The sequence below is a fragment of the Phyllostomus hastatus genome, unplaced genomic scaffold (genome assembly GCF_019186645.2).
Source record: "Phyllostomus hastatus isolate PE091 unplaced genomic scaffold, TTU_PhHast_1.1 phas_scaffold_78, whole genome shotgun sequence".
Classification (NCBI taxonomy): domain Eukaryota; kingdom Metazoa; phylum Chordata; class Mammalia; order Chiroptera; family Phyllostomidae; genus Phyllostomus; species Phyllostomus hastatus.
The window spans coordinates 25,813,618-25,836,168 of record NW_025334041.1 but is presented as its reverse complement, the minus strand read 5'-3'; the positions used below and the strand labels follow the sequence as shown (position 1 = coordinate 25,836,168).

Sequence of the window (22,551 nt, the reverse complement as noted above, 5' to 3'; positions counted from 1 at the left end):
TCTGATGCTACATCCAGGAGCACTTTTTATCCTTCATCCTATTTGATTTAACATGGGTAGCATTCAGGGCTGACAGATTCTTCCTTTGAAATACATTAATTTGGGGGGTTGCATTAACACCAATAATCTTGTTTTTTCTTTATACCTTTGCCTTCTATACTTGACCCTTTAAATGATGAAATTCCAGTCACTTTTTCCCTTTGTATTCCAAGTCCTCTCCTAAGTCCATCTTTTCTCGTGCACCTCAATCATAGATACCAACAGTTCCCAAAGGGGACTATCTCACCTGGTTTTTTCTTAGAGCTCCAAGTCAAAATATGTAATTCCACCGGGACCTATCTCATACCCCTGTCTCACACAATACTAAGAATGAATTACTGTTCTTATGCCCCAAACTTAACTGTGTAAAAACAGGCAGGAAAAATGCTAGAAGCAGAGACACTGCTGGCTCTGAACACACCCGTGTTGTACACTCACTCTCTTTCTTTCTTATACACATAGAAACACACACACACCATCTCTCCAAAACCTGGCGGTACCTCCAGGTTTCCCACATGACGGTGGTTACTATAAAGCTTGTTATCTCCCTTCTTACCTTCCCTAAAAATCAGCAGAGCCTCACTATCCAGCAGTACTGTCAGGCTATTTCCTGCTATCACCCAACCAGAAAGCTTGGTTGGTATCACCAGTCTGGCAACCAGCTACCACATCATCATGCTCAGGCTGAAAGGGGCGTTGAATCTAGAATCATCCAGGAAGAGGGATCTAAGCCCAGTGCTACCAGGCTCTCCAAGGTGACCACGTGTTAGTCAAATTCTGGGAGTCTCTGCCTTCTTCCTTATCATGTTTCTCTTGTGGCCCATGAGCTATGACTTAAAAAATGAAAGATGGAAGAAATGGAATACCCTGAGTATGACCAGTTATTATTAGACAATCTTTTTTCCTCATCTGGCTTATGTTAATAGAAATACATTTGGCAAGTTCTCCTAATTTAGATGGAAATTCATGCCTTCAGTGAGGTTTCAGGGGGACGATTCTAAGCAAATGCCATACACGGACCATACCACTCATCCAAGCACATAGTGACCAAGCGCATTCTCTCTCTTGTGAGGATAAGTCTTATCTCCCCAGTTCAACTGTAGAACTGAGGAGGGGGCCGTTTTTTATCTGCATTCTACTTTCCATAGCGTCCAACTCAACAGGCACATTCAACAACTGGCCACTGAAGGAAGATCAAAGAGTGGAAAGTGAGCCTCGAGTTTCTGCTGACATATGGTCAGTTAATTTATCTTTGAAGTAAGCGCTCTCTTTGCAAATATAACTTTTTTGCTCCAGAATCAAAGCAAAATGGTAAAAAAACCACAAATATTGCCACAGAGAAGGGAAACATCTAGGCACTCCTGCTGGGATGAACCTCAAAACATCTTTTAAAAACCTGATTCCTTCCTTAATCAACATTCCCATTAATTTTCTAGCTTCTGCTCTTCATAAAAGGGTCAGTCTGTCCCTCTGGGAGTCTCTTTCCAGGAGACTTGGGAGTCGGGGGCAGACCCAGAATTCAGATCAGTGTTTCAAGGAAAAACTCTGCTTTTTAGAGAGGGAACCACATGAGATGTGACAAGGACAAGGCAGCCCATGCTGGCCCGACTCACAGGATGAGGAGGGACAGCAAGGTTGTAAAGTGTTTTTGAAAACAGGAATTACACTTTGGGTAACAAGGGATTCGTGATGACAGCACAAACAGAATATGCCTGCCAGAACACATAAAAAAAGGCACAGGATTTCTGACTGAAGCAGCGGGAGAGAAAAAAACAACAAAGGGTCCCAATCAGAGCTGCAAAGCATAGTCTCTTTCATTCAAGTTCCGAATAGGGTGTCCTGAGTGAGGCCTGATCTGGAGGAAGCAAGCACTGGGTCGGTACAACACAGCCAGGTAAGGCTGAGAGAGTACTTACCTCTCTGGCTTAAATGCTACAGGTTCTGCAGACCTCTGCACTATCAAATGCACCTATCACGTGCACAGACATGCACTTAGATGTGAAGGGGACACAACAGGGTCATCCACGGGCACCTGCATCTAGAACATCCAAACAAGTCTACCTCTTACTGCTTGAAAACCTTGGAGAAGGCATGATTTGGGCTTAGTGTGTGTGTGTGTGTGTGTGTGAGGTGGGGGAGGGAGAGGAAGGAGGGGAGGGAAGGGAGAGGGGAGGGAGAGGGAGAGAAGGTAAAGGGAAGAGAAGGCAAGGAGTATGAAAGAGGCAAGAAGGTGGCTGCAGTGAGAAGCAAGGGAAGGAAGGGTCCAGTGCAGGGGGTGTTCTGAAGAAGTCTCAGCAGACTATGAATGACGGTTGACTGGGCAAAGGAGATGAAGGTAGGGAATGAGTCGGGTTTTGAGTCTGGGGTCTAGGAGACTAGTAGGGCCACCGGGAAAGTTGGGTGTGCTGTAAAGAAAAGAGGTCTGTCTGCAGAGGGGACTGGAAAAGGAGAGAGAGCAAAGTCATGTCGAGTTGTTTGGACACTGGGGTGTGGACTATGAGGAGACCTTAGGGTTGCCCAGTGGTTTTCATATATCTTTTTAATGAATTTTTTAAAATTTATTTTTCAATTACAGTTGACATTCAATATAATATTAGTTTCAGGTGTACAACACAGAAAATACATATTTCTCTAGCTTATGCACTGATTACCCTGATAGCCTAGTACCCATCTTGCATATATTAAGCAAGAAAGCAGGCTTAAGGAGACAGCTGTAGCAGGCAAAATGAAGAACATGGACTTGAAGTTGTGAGAGATGATAAGTAACTTGAAGAATGTGAAAATGACGATGAAGGACCTGATGAACGTTTCAAGAGATGCCCTGTTAGTCAGCTTGAGACAGAAAAGGCACCAGTTAGTGAAACAGATAAGGAGAAAGGACATTTACCAGAGGCAGCAGAATAGTGAAGAGCTGAGAAATTAATCATTTCTTCTCTAGATACAGGGCTTTGGGTGTAGCTCACTGCACTAGAGTTATCACATATGTGTCCACCTCTCTCCCCGACTGTCTTAAAGCCTGTTCATGGCAAGGACCACACATTCCTGCTCTGTGCCTTCAGTGTCTACCCAATACACCTCCCTGATCCAGAATTAGCTGCCCAGAGAGCCAACTGTCAAGGGCACAGGTGGCAAGGTGGGCCGCCTGCTCACTGTGTGTGTGCTCAGCTCCCTGGCAACAAGAAAGCAAACAGTGATGGAGCTGCCACTTCAGACCTGCAATTCCTCTTTCCTGACCGACTCTCCCCAACCTCCTTCCCTTATAAACTCTTCCGTCCTGTTGTCTGCTGTTCTAGTCAAGGGACAAAGAACCCCCACTGGTGATTCACGGAGGGAAGGTGGCTAGAGCTTCTAGAACACTGCTAGAGCTGAGGAAAGAGACCAGGTGCTGCCCCAGTCACAGGCCTCAGGGACTCACTGGGCGAGCCCAGACTGGCCATGCTGCAGCAAAGACCAGCATGGAGCCGGGGATGGAGGGTGGCTTCAAGATGCCCTGGCCACCTCCAGGACACAGTCAGCACCGTGCCCCCTAGGGAGGAAAAGTGGGGTGGGATTCTGAAAGAGAATCTCCAAAGAGACTATTTGAACCAAGGCTAATAGGAAGCCAAATTTTGGATAGGTTCAACATTACTGAATGAGGGAGGCTATTTAACCTCTTTTAACTGACAAGTCTACAGGTCCTACCACACACGCTCATAAGGAAACCACTTCGGGTCTAGAAAATGTGTGTGTAGAGGTGACCTGAGTAAATGCACAACCCCTCCCACCCGGCCCTGCTGCATTCTGCGAGACATTTCAGAAGTCACTTAGCCTCTCTAAGCTTCAAAATCCCCAGCTGAGAAGAGGGGATCACGGTGTCTGCCCTTTGGAGAACTTGAATGAGCCTATTCAAAATGCTTAGAATAGTCGCTGGCACATGATAAACTCTTAATAATATATTTGTTAATGTTGTTGTGATTTCTACTAATACCTTCAACTTCAAAGTTTCTTTTGTCCTATTTAAGAATGGCTGGACATCTGTTGAGAAATGACAAAACACTGTATTCCTGACATTCCTTACTTACAATTTCATAGCCCCTCCTGTATCCCACAAGCACAGAAATGTCATCCTGGGACAAATGACATTTGAGAATTACTATTTTCATACCATCCCTGACTTTTTCTCAACATCTTGGTAAGTAAGTCAAAGCCCAAACTGTATTTCTTATGAATAACATTTGCTGTAACAAACCACAGAGTACATGACGGCCCCGCTGAAGGACCTGGTGGTGAAGGCTTCTCTGTCTCAGGCTGCGCTAGTCGCCAGAGGATGAACCAGCTTCAGGCAGCAGACAAGCCCCATGACCGGGGAAGGATGTGGCGGGAAGGATTTCTTTGTGATGCTGTAGGCATTTTCAGTTTAACATGCATATCAGGACACTTTAACAGTGCCAGATTGCACTTGGAAGATGCCCTGTGTTGAACATGTATAAATTAATTCACAGGGTTGTTTGCTGCGTGCCGACAGAGCAGCATGGTCTTGAGCAATCGATTCAAGATATTAACTAACCTGAGGCTCCATCCCAGCTCTTTGTTTTCTAAGCCGACCGGGAGAACATGGAGGAGGAGTTCGTTGAAATTGGAGAACTGATTTAATTAGCAAGGTTAATATTGATTGTGAGTGAACAAAGTAAGCGTATCTGAGTGTTGGTGGTACACAACTCTCGAGGCTCTGGCACTTAAGCAAACACGTAGTGAGCACCAGGGAGCACAGTAATGATTCATTTACTAGGATTCCTGGGGATGAAGTGATTTTAGTTAAGTAACTTTTCCATATAATTCAAGTTTAGTCTATTGAAAAAAAGCACTTTAAAAATAAGAAATCTTCATTCAACAGACACCTGCCTTCTTGAATGTCTGTCTTGTCAAATACAGCGACATTACCTTTTCTGATGCATCAGTCATTAGTGTGAGCATCAGCTATTCTGTGGTGACATATTGGGAAAATGTGTCTCAAGGTGTAGTCTATGGACCCCAGCAAGGAAAGCAGCTGGGAGTTCATTAAAAACCAGACCCCATAAATCAGAATCCTTAGGTGGAACCCAGGATTCCCCATGTCCAACTGGCTTCTGAGAGGATTCTTACACTCAACTCAGGACAGAAAGACTCTAACTCAGGGTTAGTTGGATGTATAAGAAGATGTCCTTTATTATTGGAAATGCTAACTTTGTGTCTATTTGCTGTAGGGCCTCTGTTGCTTTCCTGCTACATGTAAATGCCTTTCTATAGTGTACTGGCTTTCAGCCTACCCGTCCACGAGCACACGATCCTTGAGTGGCGTGCTGGCCTCCGTGATGTCTCCTTTCCAGTCACGAGCCTTTGACCTTCCATTCAGACTCAAGGCCCTGAGGTTGAAACACACTCAGGATTCAGGCACCTGCCCCCAAGGCACCCACACTGAAGACCAGCAATTTCACCTCAAAAGGGCACCCAGAACCAGTTAGAACCCAAGACGTGCTCAATGCTGAATCCAGAAACGTGACTAGATGTTCAGAGGACAGACACACTGATAGGCTGGCTTGATGAGAAGGGGAAAAAATCCAAATACTTCTTAAGGGAGTATGGTAAAAGGAGCTTTGGGGCCAGAGAAAGTGAGTGCAGAGGATACAGAACGAGCTGGAAGATGCGGCTGCTATGTCACTGAGTCGCTGGGTCTCCGCCACAGAAACTGGTTCTCCCACTGCGGCTCAGCATGACACACAGGCCCACTTATTGGAGTAGGAGGAACTTGGGGCAGCTGTGCTGGCAAGAGCATTGACCTTGGCACCAGAGGACTTCCATTCATACAGGTGGCCCTGGGCGAGCCAGTCAGATGCATGGCGCCAGTGAAATGGGACCAGCATTCACAGACCCACTGTGTGCCTCAGGGAAGGAACGACTCTGAGATGGCATTGTGAACTGAAGACCATCTTACAAATACCCAGTCAGAAACTGTCTGCATTATGTACACATTTCAGCAGCTGTTACACCTATCTATAAGGCTGAATGCTAAGAAAAACCTGAGGCTGGGAAAGATTTCAAGTATGTTAAATACCTTCCATAAATGAACCTATCATATAGTTCACTGCGGAGCCTAAATATCTGCTTTTTTTTTTTACTATCAAAATTATACTAAAAAAAAAGCAGTATTTTGACATTTGCACAACTCATGTTTAATTAACATTCTCTTAAAATACGCTGTTCTTATTTTCTTGATTGAAGAATAATAAGTGAAAAAGTTGATCGAATCTTCTTTTTCTTTTCTTTTTAAAATCCTTAGTGTATTTTTCCCGTATGGTTTAGTCCCCTTCTTCCCCACTCCCTGCAGCAACCACCACACTGTCGTCCATGTCCATGAGTCCTTTGACTCAACTGAAGAACGGTGGGGAAAGTGGGACAAGCCAGGAAGAGAGGAGGAACCAGTTGGTCAGCACAGAAGGCAAGAGGTGCTGCCCCAAATGGAAAACACATTCAGGACAGGGAGAAGGGAGTCTAACTCAGGACGCCTAACCATTGTCTGCCACCACATCACTACTTCTGGCTGTTGCTTTTTATTTTAAAGTGGAAGACGTGCAAAAAAAAATTTTTTTAGAGACAAAGCTAGTTCTTTCAGCAGAAAATTAAAATTAAAAGCAGACAGAGGCTGGGATAATAAGTACCAATAAAATCTCTAGCTGACATAGCTTCCATTTACAAATCACTGGCTTTTCCTGGCAGGGCCTGGGGAGGGAGGGGGAGGGGGCATCGCCTACGCTGCCTGGATGAGGGAGATATGGAAAGCTTTAAAATTAAAGATGCTTTTGACCTTTCACTCTGAAACACTTGATTTGTGGTGACCGTAATAAAATTCCAGTGAAACCTGAGCGTGCCATGCTGTCTCTGGAAACCCTCTGTCCTTGTGCCTCCCGGTCGCATCTGATTTTGACATGAATACTTGGAGAGCAGGAGCCCAGTCCATAGCATGTGCACAGAGCGATGTGCGGTTTAGAATCTGCATGCATGTCAATTTCTTTTTAAGCTTGAGCACTCAGGAGGCCCTTGTGAGTGTATTAAAAATAAACCCATAATAAATAAATAAATACTAGGAAGCCAAAGGGCTATAGTTTGATTTATGGCAATTGATATTACTTTTCAAGAGATTTTAATGACAAAATTAGGGCCCACAGGAGCATCAATATTCCTGATTTTGTTGGTAAAAATAAAAAATAAAAACCTGGAAGACTACCCATAAAAAGATACTGATGAAATTGCTAGATCTCAGAGATGTAGCAGAAAACAAGTTTAGAGAAAAGAGATGAGAGGGACATTGTAGGGAAAAGATTTTGACTGAGCGTGTTAAATAGCAGGAATGAGAAGTGAACAGTAAACACAGAAGAAGTTATTAAAACCAGCAGAAAACCTCCACGTTGAGTGATCAAATGTCAGCCTATAGGGTGCTGCGACGCCACTCAAAGGCCCTAGTGTGGGGCAGAAAATGCGGAGGCTGTTCGCTGCGCAATAGCTGCCCTCTCCCTCTTTGAATCCTTTTTGGGAAGGAATCTTCTCTCCTTTCTCACTGGTGTAAAACACAGGACTCGTCCCCTCCAGGATGCAGCTGAGGGTAATGGGAAAAGTTATCTACTCACTTCCTCACCTTTTCTCCCTTCCGGTAAACCATAACTCTGCTTATTCCAGTTTTCTCGAACAGGGAAGGCTTTTAGAAAGTAGCATTCTCATCCTCTTTGCTGATTTTGGTGGGTTTTCCTCGGGCATTATTTTTGATCCTTTTATCCCTCAGCAACTTAACCACCTCACGTGGCTGTCTCTGCTGAGGCCTCTGAACATGATTCCATCCTCCCACCCCCTCCATCCAGCTGCCCTATGACATCACCTTTGGAACTTGGCTTCTCCTTGCTGCCTCTAAAGCCTGTGTTCTCTCTTCCCTTTATATCAAAAACCACACAAACACAAAAATCCTCCCCATTTATGTCCATGTAAGAGTTTTCTGTCAGTAGCTTTTTCCTTCTACCAACTTGTATCTGTTCTCATTCTAATCTCATTATTTTTTATACAAATTACTTTAAGGATAATACATGTGCGGGGCACACAAGTTAAAAGGCACAAGGAGGCATACAGTAAAAGTGCAGCCTTCATTGCCATCTCTTGTCATCCTACCTCCTTTCATGGGACCCCCACCCACAAACAAGTATCCGGCCCCAGAAACAATCACCACAGCCAGGTTTGCCTGCACCTTTTCCCCCTTGTTTAAGGGGAAAAAAAAAGCCCTGAAAGAGAACAAGATCTTCTATGTAATCTATTTTACTCCACTAGCTTCTTTGCAGCTTCCCTGTCTATTTGAGAAATTTCTTCATTTATTTCCTGTGCATTAATCTATGGGCTTTTCACACGGTGCTTGCTCCCTGTATGAGGTATTTTCCACATCTCTTTGCCTGGGCCTCTCTCGGAATGTGATCTAATACTCATGAATGGTTTTTGCGTATAAGAACACAGAGTCCCACCTCTAAATGCCCAGGGTGGGTAAAAAACTATTTAAAGGAACAAAGTAGAAAAAAAACCCAACAACTCCGTTCCTCAATTTGTTTATATAATTAATGTCTCTTGAGAAGCACCCCTTATTCCAGTGTCAGCAGTCACCAGAAACACCGCGGGAAGGACGCAGCATCTAAATGACAATGGCTGTCTCAGCATCACAGCTGGGGAGAGGATTTAAATAGATAGATGGACAGATAGATGGGTAGCTGGATAGAAAGAGCCAATCAACTGTGAAGTGTTACCAAGCCCTAAAATCATATTTCATTTGATGGAAACAACAGAAGCCTGATTAATGCATGTGGGAATTTCATTTCAAAGTTATATCTATGGCCTTTCATGGACCTGCTTTTTCTTAGGCCTCCCTGAGTTCAAGTCAAGTGGTTGGGTTTAATATTTTAGGGCTCCTCTGTATGGGTTTCATTGATCTTGTGTGGGGTAATGATTTAGTTTGAGATAACTGCTGTATGACAAAGAGATTTTTTCACTTGGGATAATTATATTACACCTGGACTTTGTCCTGAAAGTTTTATGCTGGAAAGAGTAGCTCACACACTTAAAGCTGCTTTCTGTTTAAGGTTTTACTGCAAACTCATTAAAGGGGGCAAAGGAATGCCCCTCTTTGAGAGGAGCGAGATGAAAGTGGTGGGAAACTGTGCGCACTTTAGAGAACAGAGTGCCACGACGGCCAGACACACATGGGCATGGTGCAGAGGCCCCTGGCCCACCTCCCTTCTAGATTCAGATTGTACCTGTTCTCTGGAGGCCAAGGAATCAGCAGATTATCTTTGTTTTCTTAATCCTCACTGATGATATGCTTGTATTGGTTTTAGAGAGAGAGGAAAGGGGAGCGGTGGGGAGAAAGAGAGAGAAACATTGATTGGTTGTCTCCTGTTCCTGCCCCTATGGAGGGCTAAACCCACAACCTAGGTAGGCGCCCCGACCAGGAATCGAGCCTGCGGCCTTTTGGTATACAGAATGATGCCCCAACCAACTAAGCCACCCAGCCAGGGCTCTTTTTTTCAAATTTCAGAACGGTGAGTGGAAAATACCAGTGTTCTACTGTCTTATTCTTTTGATAGTTCAGACAGTCAAGCATGGATAAATTTAGGACTTGGGACACAGCGGGTTCGGATTTTCACTGAGAGACAGAAAACCTGTGAAACCAGTGACAGCTCACAACTCCATTATGGGACTAATACTGCTTAAATCCTGTTAGAATCCTTTGCTGGGGTTCACAAAAATAATTTAATGATTTTTTAAAGTGCTATTTAAAGCTTTTCAATATTCCTTAATGACAATCAAACACAGAATGTAGGTTTTTCCTAAAGCAATCGTGACTTAGTGCTTCCTTTCTGAAATAGTAGCACTCCATAGCCCATTTATAAATCCAGTCTGAGGTAAAAGTGATGATTTAGAAAACGGTCAAATCATTATTTTTTTCCTGTCACTGAAAAGTCTGGTTGCAAAGAAGAATGTAGTTGAAGAAAATTCTTTCTGACTCTACGAAAAGTAACTTAGAGTATATAAAGGTCCTGGCATTCAGGAAATGGTAGATATATTATTCATGCTTGAAATTAAATAAAATCCACATTCTATTTTGTGTATATAAGTAAACCATTTTTAAAACTGGTTTTGCCACTTAAAATGGTGAGAACCATTTTTTAAAAATAAGAACAGCATAGTGAGATGGGTTCTTAAAGCATCCACATTTAAAAATGAGAGAGAAAGGGGACCGGCTAGGAAAGATGACATTTGAGCTGCTAACCCAAAGGAAGAGGATGATATAGATATGACAGCCTTGGAGGCGAACTAGAAAGATGGTAACTGGTAAATCAAACTACTTGAACACAGTGATTTTCCACATAACCATAATCTAAGATGACACCTTCTTCAACAGCAACCCAAAGCAGACGGAGGCAGATGGAACAGTCTGTGGTTGTTGGGCAGGAGGCGGGGGTTGGGGGGGAGGGTTGCGGTATGCTGCCTGGGCACCAGCCATCCCTCTGACCCTGCAGCCAAAAGCACAACGTGATGAAACATGGAAATAATGAATCCATCCAACAGATCCCAGCGGCTGAGGCCCTGAGAAGCCCTTATTATGAGATGGGCTCACTGTACGGCGGCGTTTTGACCTGGAACCTGATGGCTCTACTCAGTCAAATCTGTAGGTCTGGTACATTATTGTCCGTGAAATTGTAGAAACCAGGCCTGCATGGGACACCTAGCACACACAAGGGTCGGGGGAAAAGCCAGACAATCTGGCAAAAGGAAAACTATCTTGGGCAGGATCAGTTCACACTTCGATAACTCACTTTTGTCCAGAGTCCACTCTGAAACTTGAGAGTTCAGCAGGCTTCCCCCTCAAACAATCAGAAATGCCACATGCAAACCCTCAGCATTTGTCTCAAGAGAGAAGCAGTCCTCTCTAACCCCCGCTTGAAAAAAATCTGTTTTAAGCCAACACATTAGCTTTTACAGCATTATATATGTTTATTTTTAAAAACCGTACCAATGTTTACTATTCTTATAGAAATGAGATAATATAAACTATGAATCACTATATGCAGACAATATCTTCTCGGGGGATAGAATCAAATGACTCCTTGCTTGCAAAGCCTGAGTCTCATTTTTATTCAATGGCAGGATTAAATTTCATGCAGTAATACAAACATTTATAAGATGCATATTATGTTTGTTTATTATATATTTGGGGTTCAAAGGAGGGTCCGGAAGAGTTATTTGCATACCACATTTGTAGAAACACTATTTATACTAGCCAAGAGGTAGAAGCAACCCAAATATGTCCACTGCTAAATAAATGGATAAATAAAATGTGGGGTATACATACATCAGAATACTGCTTAGCCTTAAAAAGGAAGGAAATCCTGCCACATGCTGCAGCATGGATGAACCCTGAAGATATTATGCAAAATGAAATAATCAGGTCATAAAAAGGCAAATACTGCATGATTCCACTTATATGAGATACCTAAAGTAGTCAAATTCATGAAAACAAAAGCAGAATGGTGGTTACCGGGGGCTGGGGGAGGGGAACACAGGGACTGGTTGTTGAATGGGTATTAGAGTTTCTGTTTTGCAAGATGCAAAAGTTTTGGAGATCTGCTGTTCACAACAGCATGTTCGCAACAATGTGAACATAGTTATTACTGGACTGGACACTGAAAAATGGTTCAGATAGTGCCCTGGCCAGATGCCCCGGTTGATTAGAGCATTGTCCTGTTAAGGCAAGGTTGCAGGTTTGACTCCTAGGCAAGGCACATACAAGAATCAACCAGCAAATGTGTCAGTAAGTGGAACAACAAATCAATGTTTCTCTTTTTCTGTTTCCCTCCCTTCTCTCTTTCTCTAAAATCAATAAATCAAACAAAACATTTAAATGTTTAAGGTGATAAATTTTATTTTGTGTATTCTACTATTATTAATTTTTTTTAATTACCCAAACTTCTTGACTCCAACACGCATTAGAAGGGCCTGTGAATCAGGACCAGCAAACTCTTTTCTGCAAAGGGACAGAAAGCCAGTATTCCGGCTTTGTGGGCCTCAGTGGTGTCTGACCTAACCACCCGGCTCTGCCAGGGTATTATGAAAGCAGCCACAGACCCAAGTAAATGAATGGGTATGGTGGAGTTCCAATAAAAAACCTGATTTCCAAAAACAGGCGGCTGGCCTGTGGGTCATAGGTTTCTGACCCTTGCAAAAGTCTAATATCGAAATAAGAAATAAACACAGTCAGTCTGTAAACACTGAAGGCTCCTCTACCCAAGAATTACGAGGGAAACATTCCTCTTTTCCAGAGTCTAATATTAGCACAAGGGCAGCCGGACCAGGCTGACCCAGCGAGACCAGAACTACTTGGAGTGGGAGGAAAACACCACCACGCTGACAAAGGGCACGTTAGCCTGCTCCGGGCTCCACGTCTCTGCAGATGAGCTTAACAATTTTAGGGCTTAACAATTCGGAGAAAGGATAATAGAAATGTTATGGTTGGGAGAGAGCTCCGAGAGCATCTAGTACCTGTCTCTCCTTTAGTGGATGAGAACGCTGCCATAGACTTAGAGACCTCGCCAAGCTGTCACAGCTGTTGTGGGCAGGGCTAGACTCGGAGTGGGGAGCCATCCCAGCGCTGAGCTCAGGCGCCTTCCTCCACTCTGTTTCCAGCCGGCCGGCCAGCCAGGCATCCGCTCCTCGAGGGTTATCTGTTTCATGCATGCCATTCCAAATGGTCTTGGCTTAACCCTGAAACTAATTTTTGCTAGTCACCAAGTTCAGCAGGGGAAATCAATAACGACACACAAAGCCCCAAAGGCCTCATCTCGTGAAATTCCGAAATGAAAGCAAGGGTGTAATTATTTGTTCCCTTCCCCACTGTGCCATGTGACAGTGGTGGGCTTTTGCTGAGGCCTGTGGGTAGTGTAAAGGGACGGCAACCCAAGGGTGGGGTTTAGCAACTCGGTTCAATCTTCTTGGGCACCACAGAACACAGGCACCCTAGTTAAACAACCACACCAAAACAAACAACACACACCCCAAAACCCAACAAACGAACATGGAGGGCTATGAAGTAGATCTAATGGAGAGTGCTAGCTTCACACGAGGAACTTTCTCCTCACCAAAGAACTCAACCCTGGGCATAGAAGTTTAGAACTCGAGGAGACAGAAGAGACAGCAGGTGAAGCCCCCCACCCCTTTCTCTATGAATTACGCAGAGCCCTGAGATCAAGGTGCTGCTTACACAGACAGCGTGGATCCATCGCATGGACCCAGAGCTGACATTCTCCCCCGTCTTTCAACACCATGTCCTGGGGCGGGGAGGAGTCTCCGCCCTGCCCTTGGCACTGAACCAGAGCAGAACACTGCTTCCAGCAGGAAAGCTGGAAGGCCCAGGCCAAAGGAAAGGCCTTTATCACAGAACGGGGAGATGGCTGAGTGGTGATTCGCCTGCAATATTCTCCAGCTCTCTGGGGACCTGCCCTCCATTGCTAAAAGAGCCCGACCTCTGACAAAGACCAACGATTTCTGCAGTAATTAATGATACTGTCAAATTAATTAACCCATCTTTGTCCACAGGAAAAACCCCTCTGATGTCAACGCTGCTGTTTACTAGCCCCCGACCACACTCTGCAGCCCCGAATCTTCCATCGGGACATGGGGACACCCCTGACTGATGACCCTAATAAAGCCCCACACCTATTGAGCCACCACCATTTGTTAATGAAACCTTCTCCCAGGAACAGATCCTTCAATAACACGACTCTGGTGAATTAACAGCTCTCAGAAGTCGAACACTATTTTAAATAGCTACCGGCCTGGGAATACCGGGGCACCACTCCCATTCTCTACCTTTCAGACGCCCTCTGAAGCGCGGTGATGGGACACTAGACACGGGCAGAGGGGCTCGTTTACCGTGTGATAAACGGCCCCATTCCAATGCCAGCTCCCCCGTCCTTGCCTATGAGGACGCCGACTCGTCCAGATGCCCACGTATACATTTCCATATTATCTCTTTAGAGGGTTCAGAACTATTTCCTTACACCTAACGCAGCTTTTATTCCATTTAGAATAATTACCCTCCATCCCGCTTCTGACTCTCAAGAAAAACAAGACACTTAATTGACCACAGGAGGACTCTCTCAGGGACCTCGCCGCGAAAGCGCTGCCGTGAGCTCACAGCTTAAGCTGATGTAATCGGCTACAAGAAGCTGGCTTCTATTTTTAAATTACACCCTTTCACTCTGCCTTCAAAGGGCACATATATCACACGTTGCAACTGCTCATAAAATACTTCACGGTGTAGCCTCCCGTCCATTTCCCTGCTGGGGTGAGTCACGCTGTCAGGAGGGGCTTCCGACGGCACCCAGCCGCAGCCGCCCCGCCCACTCAAGTTCATGCACCGTTTCCTAAGGTTCGGTTTTTAGGAGAATAGCTACATATGGCCACTCTCCAGGTGTCTTGTTTATCACGGTAATTTTGACAAGGAACAGATGACTAGCAGGGTCCTTCTTGGGGGCTGGGAACAAGCTTTTCCACCTCTTCGTATTTCCACCCCCAAACGCAGGCACTCGCTGCATGCTTATTAATGTTGCTGCCGAGTGCTCTGTCATCGGCCCCGGCGCTTCAAAGCGCGCCGGAATGGAAACAGATTATTTACTTTGTTTAATTTTAAGTTTTTCATTCGTCATTTCAGTCAGGCTTACTGTGTGCTATTCAAAAAGTTTTTTTAGCATTTGGAAAACACTATGAAAACAGCCTTGATAGGATGCGAAAGTACACTTGACTGTGCTGTTTATTTATTTATACTTTTTTTCTGCTCATCTCTAAAAAGAATGAAGAGCTGAGCAGTTAAAGCGGTGCTAGCACGGAGTCTGGGAAAGGTCAGGACGGCCTATTTCTTGGGCTACTGCTCACTCCACGGGCACCCCACGTCTTGTCTGGTTCATCCAGAAGCCTCCCTGCAGCCCTCCCGGACTCAAGGCCCGATCCTGCACATTAAAATCTGAGTGAGCTACCGATAATATGGACTTAGTCGTGCCCCTCCCCTTCTCGAACCCTTCCACCCCTCCCCCGCCCGCCACCCCGCCAGCCCTCTGGGACACACGCCTCAGCTCTGCTGACCTTTGCAGCTCCCTGCTCTGGGCACCACTGTTCCCACACCCACGGTACCTTCTGTGCCTTTCAGGTCCTTAGAAATGCTTTCACCTAAAGGCTTTTATCCAAGTTGCTTCCTCAGCCTAGAGCTCTGCTCTGCTGTCCCTACTCCCTGCACCCAACTTCTTCCCAACTCCCCCTTCACATCTTGTTTAGATGCCACTTTCTCCAGGTAGCCCTTGTGGGTGGCAGCATGTGCTACCTCAGATGATGGTCCATGGTACTGCACCGTGCTTACCTGCCCCATCCCCAAGTGACTACACATGACAGGAAGCCAGGGATCATGTCTGTATCCCACTCATGGCCCAGCATGCAGTGGGGCTTCAATATCATTGGTTGGATGAATGAATAAATGAGTGAATGCCTATTAAAGATGGTAATCAAGGGATCCCATCTGTGAGGTATGAGTTAGAATTCTGTCTCCTCAGAAAGTGAGAACTCAACAGAAATTATAGCAAAATACTCCTTTAGTCCAAGATTCATCCGTCGAACCCTGGCAGTAGCAGGAAGAGACTCTGGGGAGACAGAAATTCCCCACCCCACAGTGCCACCCAGGGAGCCACGGGCAGCTCGACCTCCCTCCCAGAGGACTGAGAATTAACAATTTCATGAGAGATTAGCAAAGGTCTGTTTAACATCGAATCCTAACTGGAATGAAACACAAAAGCTTGCTCGAAGTTAAGTTCCATGTTATGAACTCCACATGAACAGCAAACTCCATGATTTAAATTCATTCCAAAGAGAGCAGCAAGGCTCAAACTAACAATGCTACTTCGTACCTGCAAAACCACACACGTCCGTTTCAAACATATCTGAAGGTCAGTTGCATTTGATGGGCATGCTCTAGAGGTTTGAGAAACTGCTTCTGGCACTTCAAGCTCAATGACTGAAATCCGGCCATTGATATCAGTACTAACTTGGGGACAGGCGCTGGGCTGGCCATGGGGGTATGACAGTAAAGAGAATCAGTCTAGTCTCTGTTCCCATGGAGAGTCCAGCTTCACCAAATACATACTTGCATTTGATTTCTTAAAAAAATTCTTTCCCACCCTGGCCAGATGGCTCAGTTGGTGAGAGTATCATTCTGTACAGCCAAAGGCTACAGGTTCAATTCCTAGTCAGGGCACATACCTAGGTTGCGGGTTTGATCCCCAGTCAGGACACCTATGGGAGGCAACTGATCAATGTCTCTCTCTCACATTGGTATTTCTCTCTCCCTCTCTTTCTCTCCTTTACTCTCTGTCTAAAACCAATAAACATATTCTCTGGTAAGGATGAAAAAACATTCTTTCCCTAAATCCTAAGTACACCATGTTCCGCTGCTAAATGAAACCCAGAACACATGGGACTGGGGCAAGGCATCACTGCAGCTCCTTCTGTATGGCAAGTAAGGTTTTCAACCATATTTTCCAAAATCAACAGGCTGATGACAGTAAAGAGTGGGTAATGTTTCAACATTCAAACCAAATGACGAAGGGCTTGGTTTCTATTTCATCCTCACACAGCTAGTAACCACCTTCCAACACAAAACAAAACAAACAAACAAAAGAAACACAAGTCCACATGAAATTCTCCAGCCTTCCAGAACAAGTTTACTTTTATTATCTGGCACAGAGAATGTGTTCAATGAATGTTTGTTGAATGGATAAATCACAGGAGAGGCATTACTATGAAAATGTCCTTTTTAATTTTAGGTACGTTCTTCAACTTCCCTTTTTTTCCTCTTAGGGGAAAAAAATTTTCTGGGATTCTGGCTTTCATTTTCCCGTCTAACCCTGGGCTAGTCACTTCAGGTAGGCACTCTTTTCTTCACCCATAAAATGAAATTTGTGTCCTGGTTATTTTGAGGCTCCAAGGATGTCGTGGTTGTAAAGCTGTAAAGTTGTATCTGTGGGGTGTAGTGCCCACAGATAATGTTGAGAGCTCCCCTGCTTTTTCTTTTTTTAACTCCTCCAGTCCACCCTCCATCCTCCCCCAACTCCCAAACAAAGTGTCAAAGGCAAACCCAATTGCGTGCCTGATAAGAAAGTCAGGAAAGCCTGGCCTCACCAACGTCTAGCTACCAACTCTTGAAAAGTTTTATTTACTATGCCGAGGCTCTGCTTTTCTCTTTTATAGAGCGAGTGAGTCTCACTTGCTCATTTATTAAAGGAATTTTCAGTTCTGATTTCCCATGAGCTCAGAAGCCTGCCTCACCAAGAAGTTAGACGCTGCTAACACATTAAGGTCATCCATGATCAGAAATAAAATGGGCTCTGAGTTCCTTCACAGAAAGGGATTCTAAATCACAAACAAGAATGCAACTCGACTTTTAGAAGAATTTGTATGACTCTAATACCTAGGTCAAGAATTGGTGACCTGATTCTTAAGCAACAGAAGGTCTCCCCTCACCCTCCCCCTGCGCACCCCCATCCAACACACCCCACACACCCCATATATCCACTTCCTGTGTACCAGCAGGGCCTCCCATCCACAGCTCTGCAATGCTGCACTTCAAAAGAAATCTAGAAATTTTAAGCAATATCATTGAATCATTTGAAAGGAGTAACGACAGTTGATACAGTGTTACGTGAAATCTAACATTTGCTTTATATTTTTTCTTTCACACCCTGAAATATATCTAAGTTGACCAAACAAAGAACCCAAGACTACATACACAACAAAAAAAAAAATCTCACTGCACTTTCATAAATACTAAATGCATGACTGCCACCTAGTGGAGGGATGTACCCTTGTTGGACTAAAACTCCAAACAGCTAAATGGACACAAACTAATTAAAAAACCAAGGAAACACGGTTTGTTCTCTGCTGCTCAGTAGTTATTTCAGGGAAATTTAGGAGCATACATACACATCTCCTCAGCTATGTATTTTCCTCAGACAAACTTCTGAAAAGACCTATTTTGGATGGAGTCAATGGCCAAGATTTAATCCTACAATGAAACCTTGCTGCTTCTGAACCAATTCACAAAACAAAGGAGCATTACTATTCTATCACTTTTAATATTCATTAGCAATCGAAAAAAGATTTCCACAATAGCCTGTTCACCTTCCACTTTCATTTGATCTAAACTTGATTAGTTATGCATGAAAAAGCATTTAAAAGAGACAATCTTACAAAAAGTGCACATTATATGAAAATCTGACTTCAATTACAACCAGTAACTGAGTCCCAGCAATTTCCAGCTGTCTCTTTGCTCTTATCCTTAGAGAATTATAGATCACATTAATTGGTATTCTGTCACATAAAAAGACACCAGCAATGATTAATTGCATCCTTGGTGCTTTTGAGTTACGTCTTCTTCAGTAGAGGGATTGAGATCACACCTCCTTACCTTCCAGCAGGTGCCCCTTTTGGTCACCCTCACCAAGTCTCCTACCTTCCTGAACTTCTCCATTTGCTTGTAGAGGTCTGGATCGAGCTCCTGTGACACATCCTTCATCCACAATAACGCCCCTCGGTACTCTGTCCGGCACTGCTCCATGCGGTTCACCGTCAGCCAAGTGTCTGAGATGGCCCGATGCCGAAAAGTCTCCACTTCTTGGTGAAATCGACACAAAGGATTTCGCAAGGCCAACCTAAATGGTGGATAAAGCCCCAATCTTGAAATTCAGCGGGCTAGCGATTGGAATCATTGACAATTTACCAGTCTTAAACTCATGGGCCTAGCACAATGCCTGGAACACAGACAATGCTGTAGAAATGTTTGGTGAATTACAAGTGAAATGTGAACGGGTGAGTCGACCAGGAATGATTAGCCATGTGCTCATCTCTTAGGTTACTGTTACTTCACTGCATTATTGGGACGTCTTTCCATCAGTATTGTCGGGCGTGGCCTCATGCCTGGGCAAAGAATACTCACTGAAGCTGGAATCAATCCTGAGTGAATGAAGAAAGGCCAAGGACTGACCATTTCCCATGTCTGCTCTGGGCCACTCCCTGCCCACTGCTCCTCTGAAGCCTGGCCCTTCAGGGAGGGATGACCCGTGTGTGCGTGGGGTTGCCCCGGCCAGTGTGGATGGCTCTCCCAAGGCCTGGGCACCTGCTCTTTGCTTCAACAGTCAGAGGATGAAGCACACGCAGAAGCATGTTTAAACGGCCCGGGGAGGGGAAGCAGTGCTCGCACACAGGGTCTCCTGCGTTAGGCACTTTCAGATAGGGTCTGCGATTTGATCCTCCTGAAAAAGCGAAACTCAGGGATACGACCCAAGACACGAAAGTATGTCACACAATGAAGTGGGTGTAAAATAATCATAATATTGGTCATACCATACCATCATTTATTCAGCAAAAAAATTAAAAATAAAAATAATAATGCTTGATGTGTCTCAAACTTTGGATAAAATGTATATTCTGGGGGAAAAATACTCTCTTTGCCTCTTCCTACCCCAAACAGTAATGTCAGATGAATTGCACTCTTAAAAAAAAGTCATCTGCATGAAGTTGCAGGGCAAAGTTTCAAAAAATAAAAATAAGATGCATATTTACATTTCAGTTTAAATGTAAACCTGCCTCGCTGGGGTGATGCTGTCCGTGAGCTGAAGTCGGCCTTGGGCCGCTGCACCCATCGATCATGCCTCCCACGTGCACAGCACAGTAAGATAGGGATACAGCTGTACACCTTTTAAGGAAAAAATCCCTTTTAATATTTAGTTTTTTTGCCTATAAAGCCCTGTATTTAAGTACTCAGCACTTCTTTGAAAACAGTGTGCCCACACCGTCCTACCCAGGTGTTGCAAGTTGTTTTCAAAGACACGTTGTGCTGTGAAATAGCCTGTGCTTCATTGCCACGGGGTCAAATTTAATACCATTCATCAAACTTGAACGAGCAGTCATAGCAGCGACTGCCAAGTGAAACAGTGAAATGAATGCTGGTGTGGAGGTTTATAAAATTGAAGACTTCTACTGAGAAGGAGAAAAAAAGTCCTCAGCTGTCCCCCTAAAGATCCTGTTTATTTCTGGACTCTTTTTTTCAGCTTCCCTTGGATTTCACCACTTTTCCTAAACTGGCTGAAAAGGGTCTTGTGAATAAAACACTCTCCATTTCTTTGACTGTTGTCAAGGTGGACCCAAACTTGTGAAGATGTAATGGCATGGTGATAGAGATGAAGATCTTGAAGAAAAGGAAAAGGCACATAAAAGCACCTCGTTTTTTTTCCTGTCACTTGCTGCTGCATATGAGATGAGAAAGGTGAGCACTTCTTCGCTTGTGGTACCAGGGACTGAGTCCCGACCAAGGAAAAACTCAGGAACCAGAACCACCCAGTTGCAGTGAAAGACTGACCCACGTTTTCATTCATGAAAATCTACCCAAAGGGAATACTTAATACAGTGCCTAAAGGTCTACCCCAAAGACATTCATTCTTTGGTAGGTAGTACAGGGAAGGTCTCAGGTACAATGTATTACGGCATGCCTGGATGATGAAATACTTTGCTACAAATATTTATTTTTTTTAAATGTATATATAGGCATAAAAGGTGGTTAGTGCTATCTGATCAGCAAAATCAATTTGCTAAATAATGCAATACTATCCAAAAATAGTATGGTATGATGCTGATTATATTAAAAACAAATTCTGACATATACCAAAATACGTCCATTCAAAGTCTGAGGGTTAACTTCACGAGCGTGGATGTAATCCTCCTCCTCCCCCACGTTCAGGAGGACTGGTTGTGAGTTCACCTGTCTGATGAGCAGCCGAGTGCCACAAAAGCAGAGGCGTCCTGCAGGAGGCCACCTTCCAAACTGCAAAGCTGTCCACACTGCACTGAATTATGGGCACAGAACAGGTTGCTAGTTTATAGCAGCGATACTTTCATGTATCATCTGCATTGTTTTTGTTGTCTTCTTTTACTGTTTTTATCTGTATCCAGAGGTTAGCTTATATAATCTTAAGGTACCAGAGGTGTGCTGTGTGAGATAATTTGGTACACAAGTGTGAAAGGGTACGAAAGGGTACCGCTGGTGAGCCTTATTATAAAACAATCATGGGATCAGTAACGGTAGCTTTTGTAGTGATGTGTCCAGGAATTTAGTGGTGTCTTGCACAAATGGATGCTAATTTTGGCATGGGGGTCTATATAAGAATTTTCCCACTGAAATTAGTAATAATCATCTGCTTACCATATGAGAATATATAAATGATTTTTCAAGAATCAATTACCCTTTTAAGGCTGTGGAAAGCAAAGATGATAGAAAGTGCCAAGGGGTTAAAAGTGGATCGTCTCTATTAAAATTTTAGTTGTTTTTGAATTCTGCCCTCTGGGGTTTTCTTTGTTTTAAAATTTTTCTAGAATGAGTAAGTACTATTTTTGTAAGGAAAACAGTTATAATAAGATTAAAAGGTGTAATTCAAGATTATAAAGAAACTTTTCTTGGAAACCTGGGGTAAAGATCTATTAGCAATGGCTCCATTCAACGAGGAGAGTTGGCATGGCCCACAAGGCCAGAGTCCAGATGTCACTAGGAAGAACCAACATGCCCTGGAGTGGGACCACTGGAAAACTGACACGATTGGTCTCTCTTCTACTCCACCTTCCTTGGTTGTCACAGAGACACTTGACAACAGGCCTGCTCTTGGCCCACAGCGAGAGAAAGCAGGAAGAAGAAATTAACAGGGAAGAAACTGTTGGATAATCTAAGTGAAATTTTTGTGGCCTAAATATTTTTTGAAAACACCTCTAAGCCTTATTTAGGTACAATCCTGCCTAATATTAGTGTGTGACATTTTTGGAGGCCTGTTAGTTACTGGGGAAGGAGGAGGAGAAGAGTGGGAATTTCTCAGACGCCAAATGCAACTAGATGCAGGGGCTCCTGCTTGTTCTATGCTGACGGTAAAAACATGTCATGGTAGTGTTAAAAAAAAAGTTGCTTATTTAGTACAGTCTTCTCTGCACCAGAGCTTCTCAAACTTGAATGTGCATTGAAATCAACTAGGGATCTGGTTGAAATGCAGATCGGGACTCAGCAGTTCTGCGATGGGGCCTACATTCTGCATTTCTCACACGCGCCCAGGTGGGACTGCTAGTATTGCTGTCCAGGGTCGGAGCAGAATGGCTCGGGAATCTTGAACAATACTGCTTTCGAGTTCATTGGCTCACCTAGAGCAGAGGAGGAACCCTTCCCACTGGTCTCCAGCTTAGATCAGCTGCTGGAAGAGGACCAGACTGATTGCTATGAGCAATGCTCAAGGTCAAATATGAGCCTAGGACAGTCCTCAGTGACTGGCGTATAAAATGCACCCTACAGACCAGAAGAAATATGAAAACAAATTAATTTAAATATGGAGGGGAAAAGAT

General features: G+C 44.2%; 1 protein-coding gene across 6 annotated transcripts in view; it reads right to left on the bottom strand.

The window, feature by feature from the left end:
• ICA1 (islet cell autoantigen 1) overlaps positions 1 to 22,551 on the bottom strand; it is a 136,931-nt gene that overhangs the window by 75,876 nt on the left and 38,504 nt on the right. For all 6 annotated transcript variants that reach the window (XM_045828696.1, XM_045828699.1, XM_045828693.1 and 3 more), the window contains exon 6: positions 18,632 to 18,830. In XM_045828696.1, the coding sequence (XP_045684652.1) occupies positions 18,632 to 18,830 (199 nt within the window). The remainder of the gene's footprint in view (positions 1 to 18,631; positions 18,831 to 22,551) is intronic.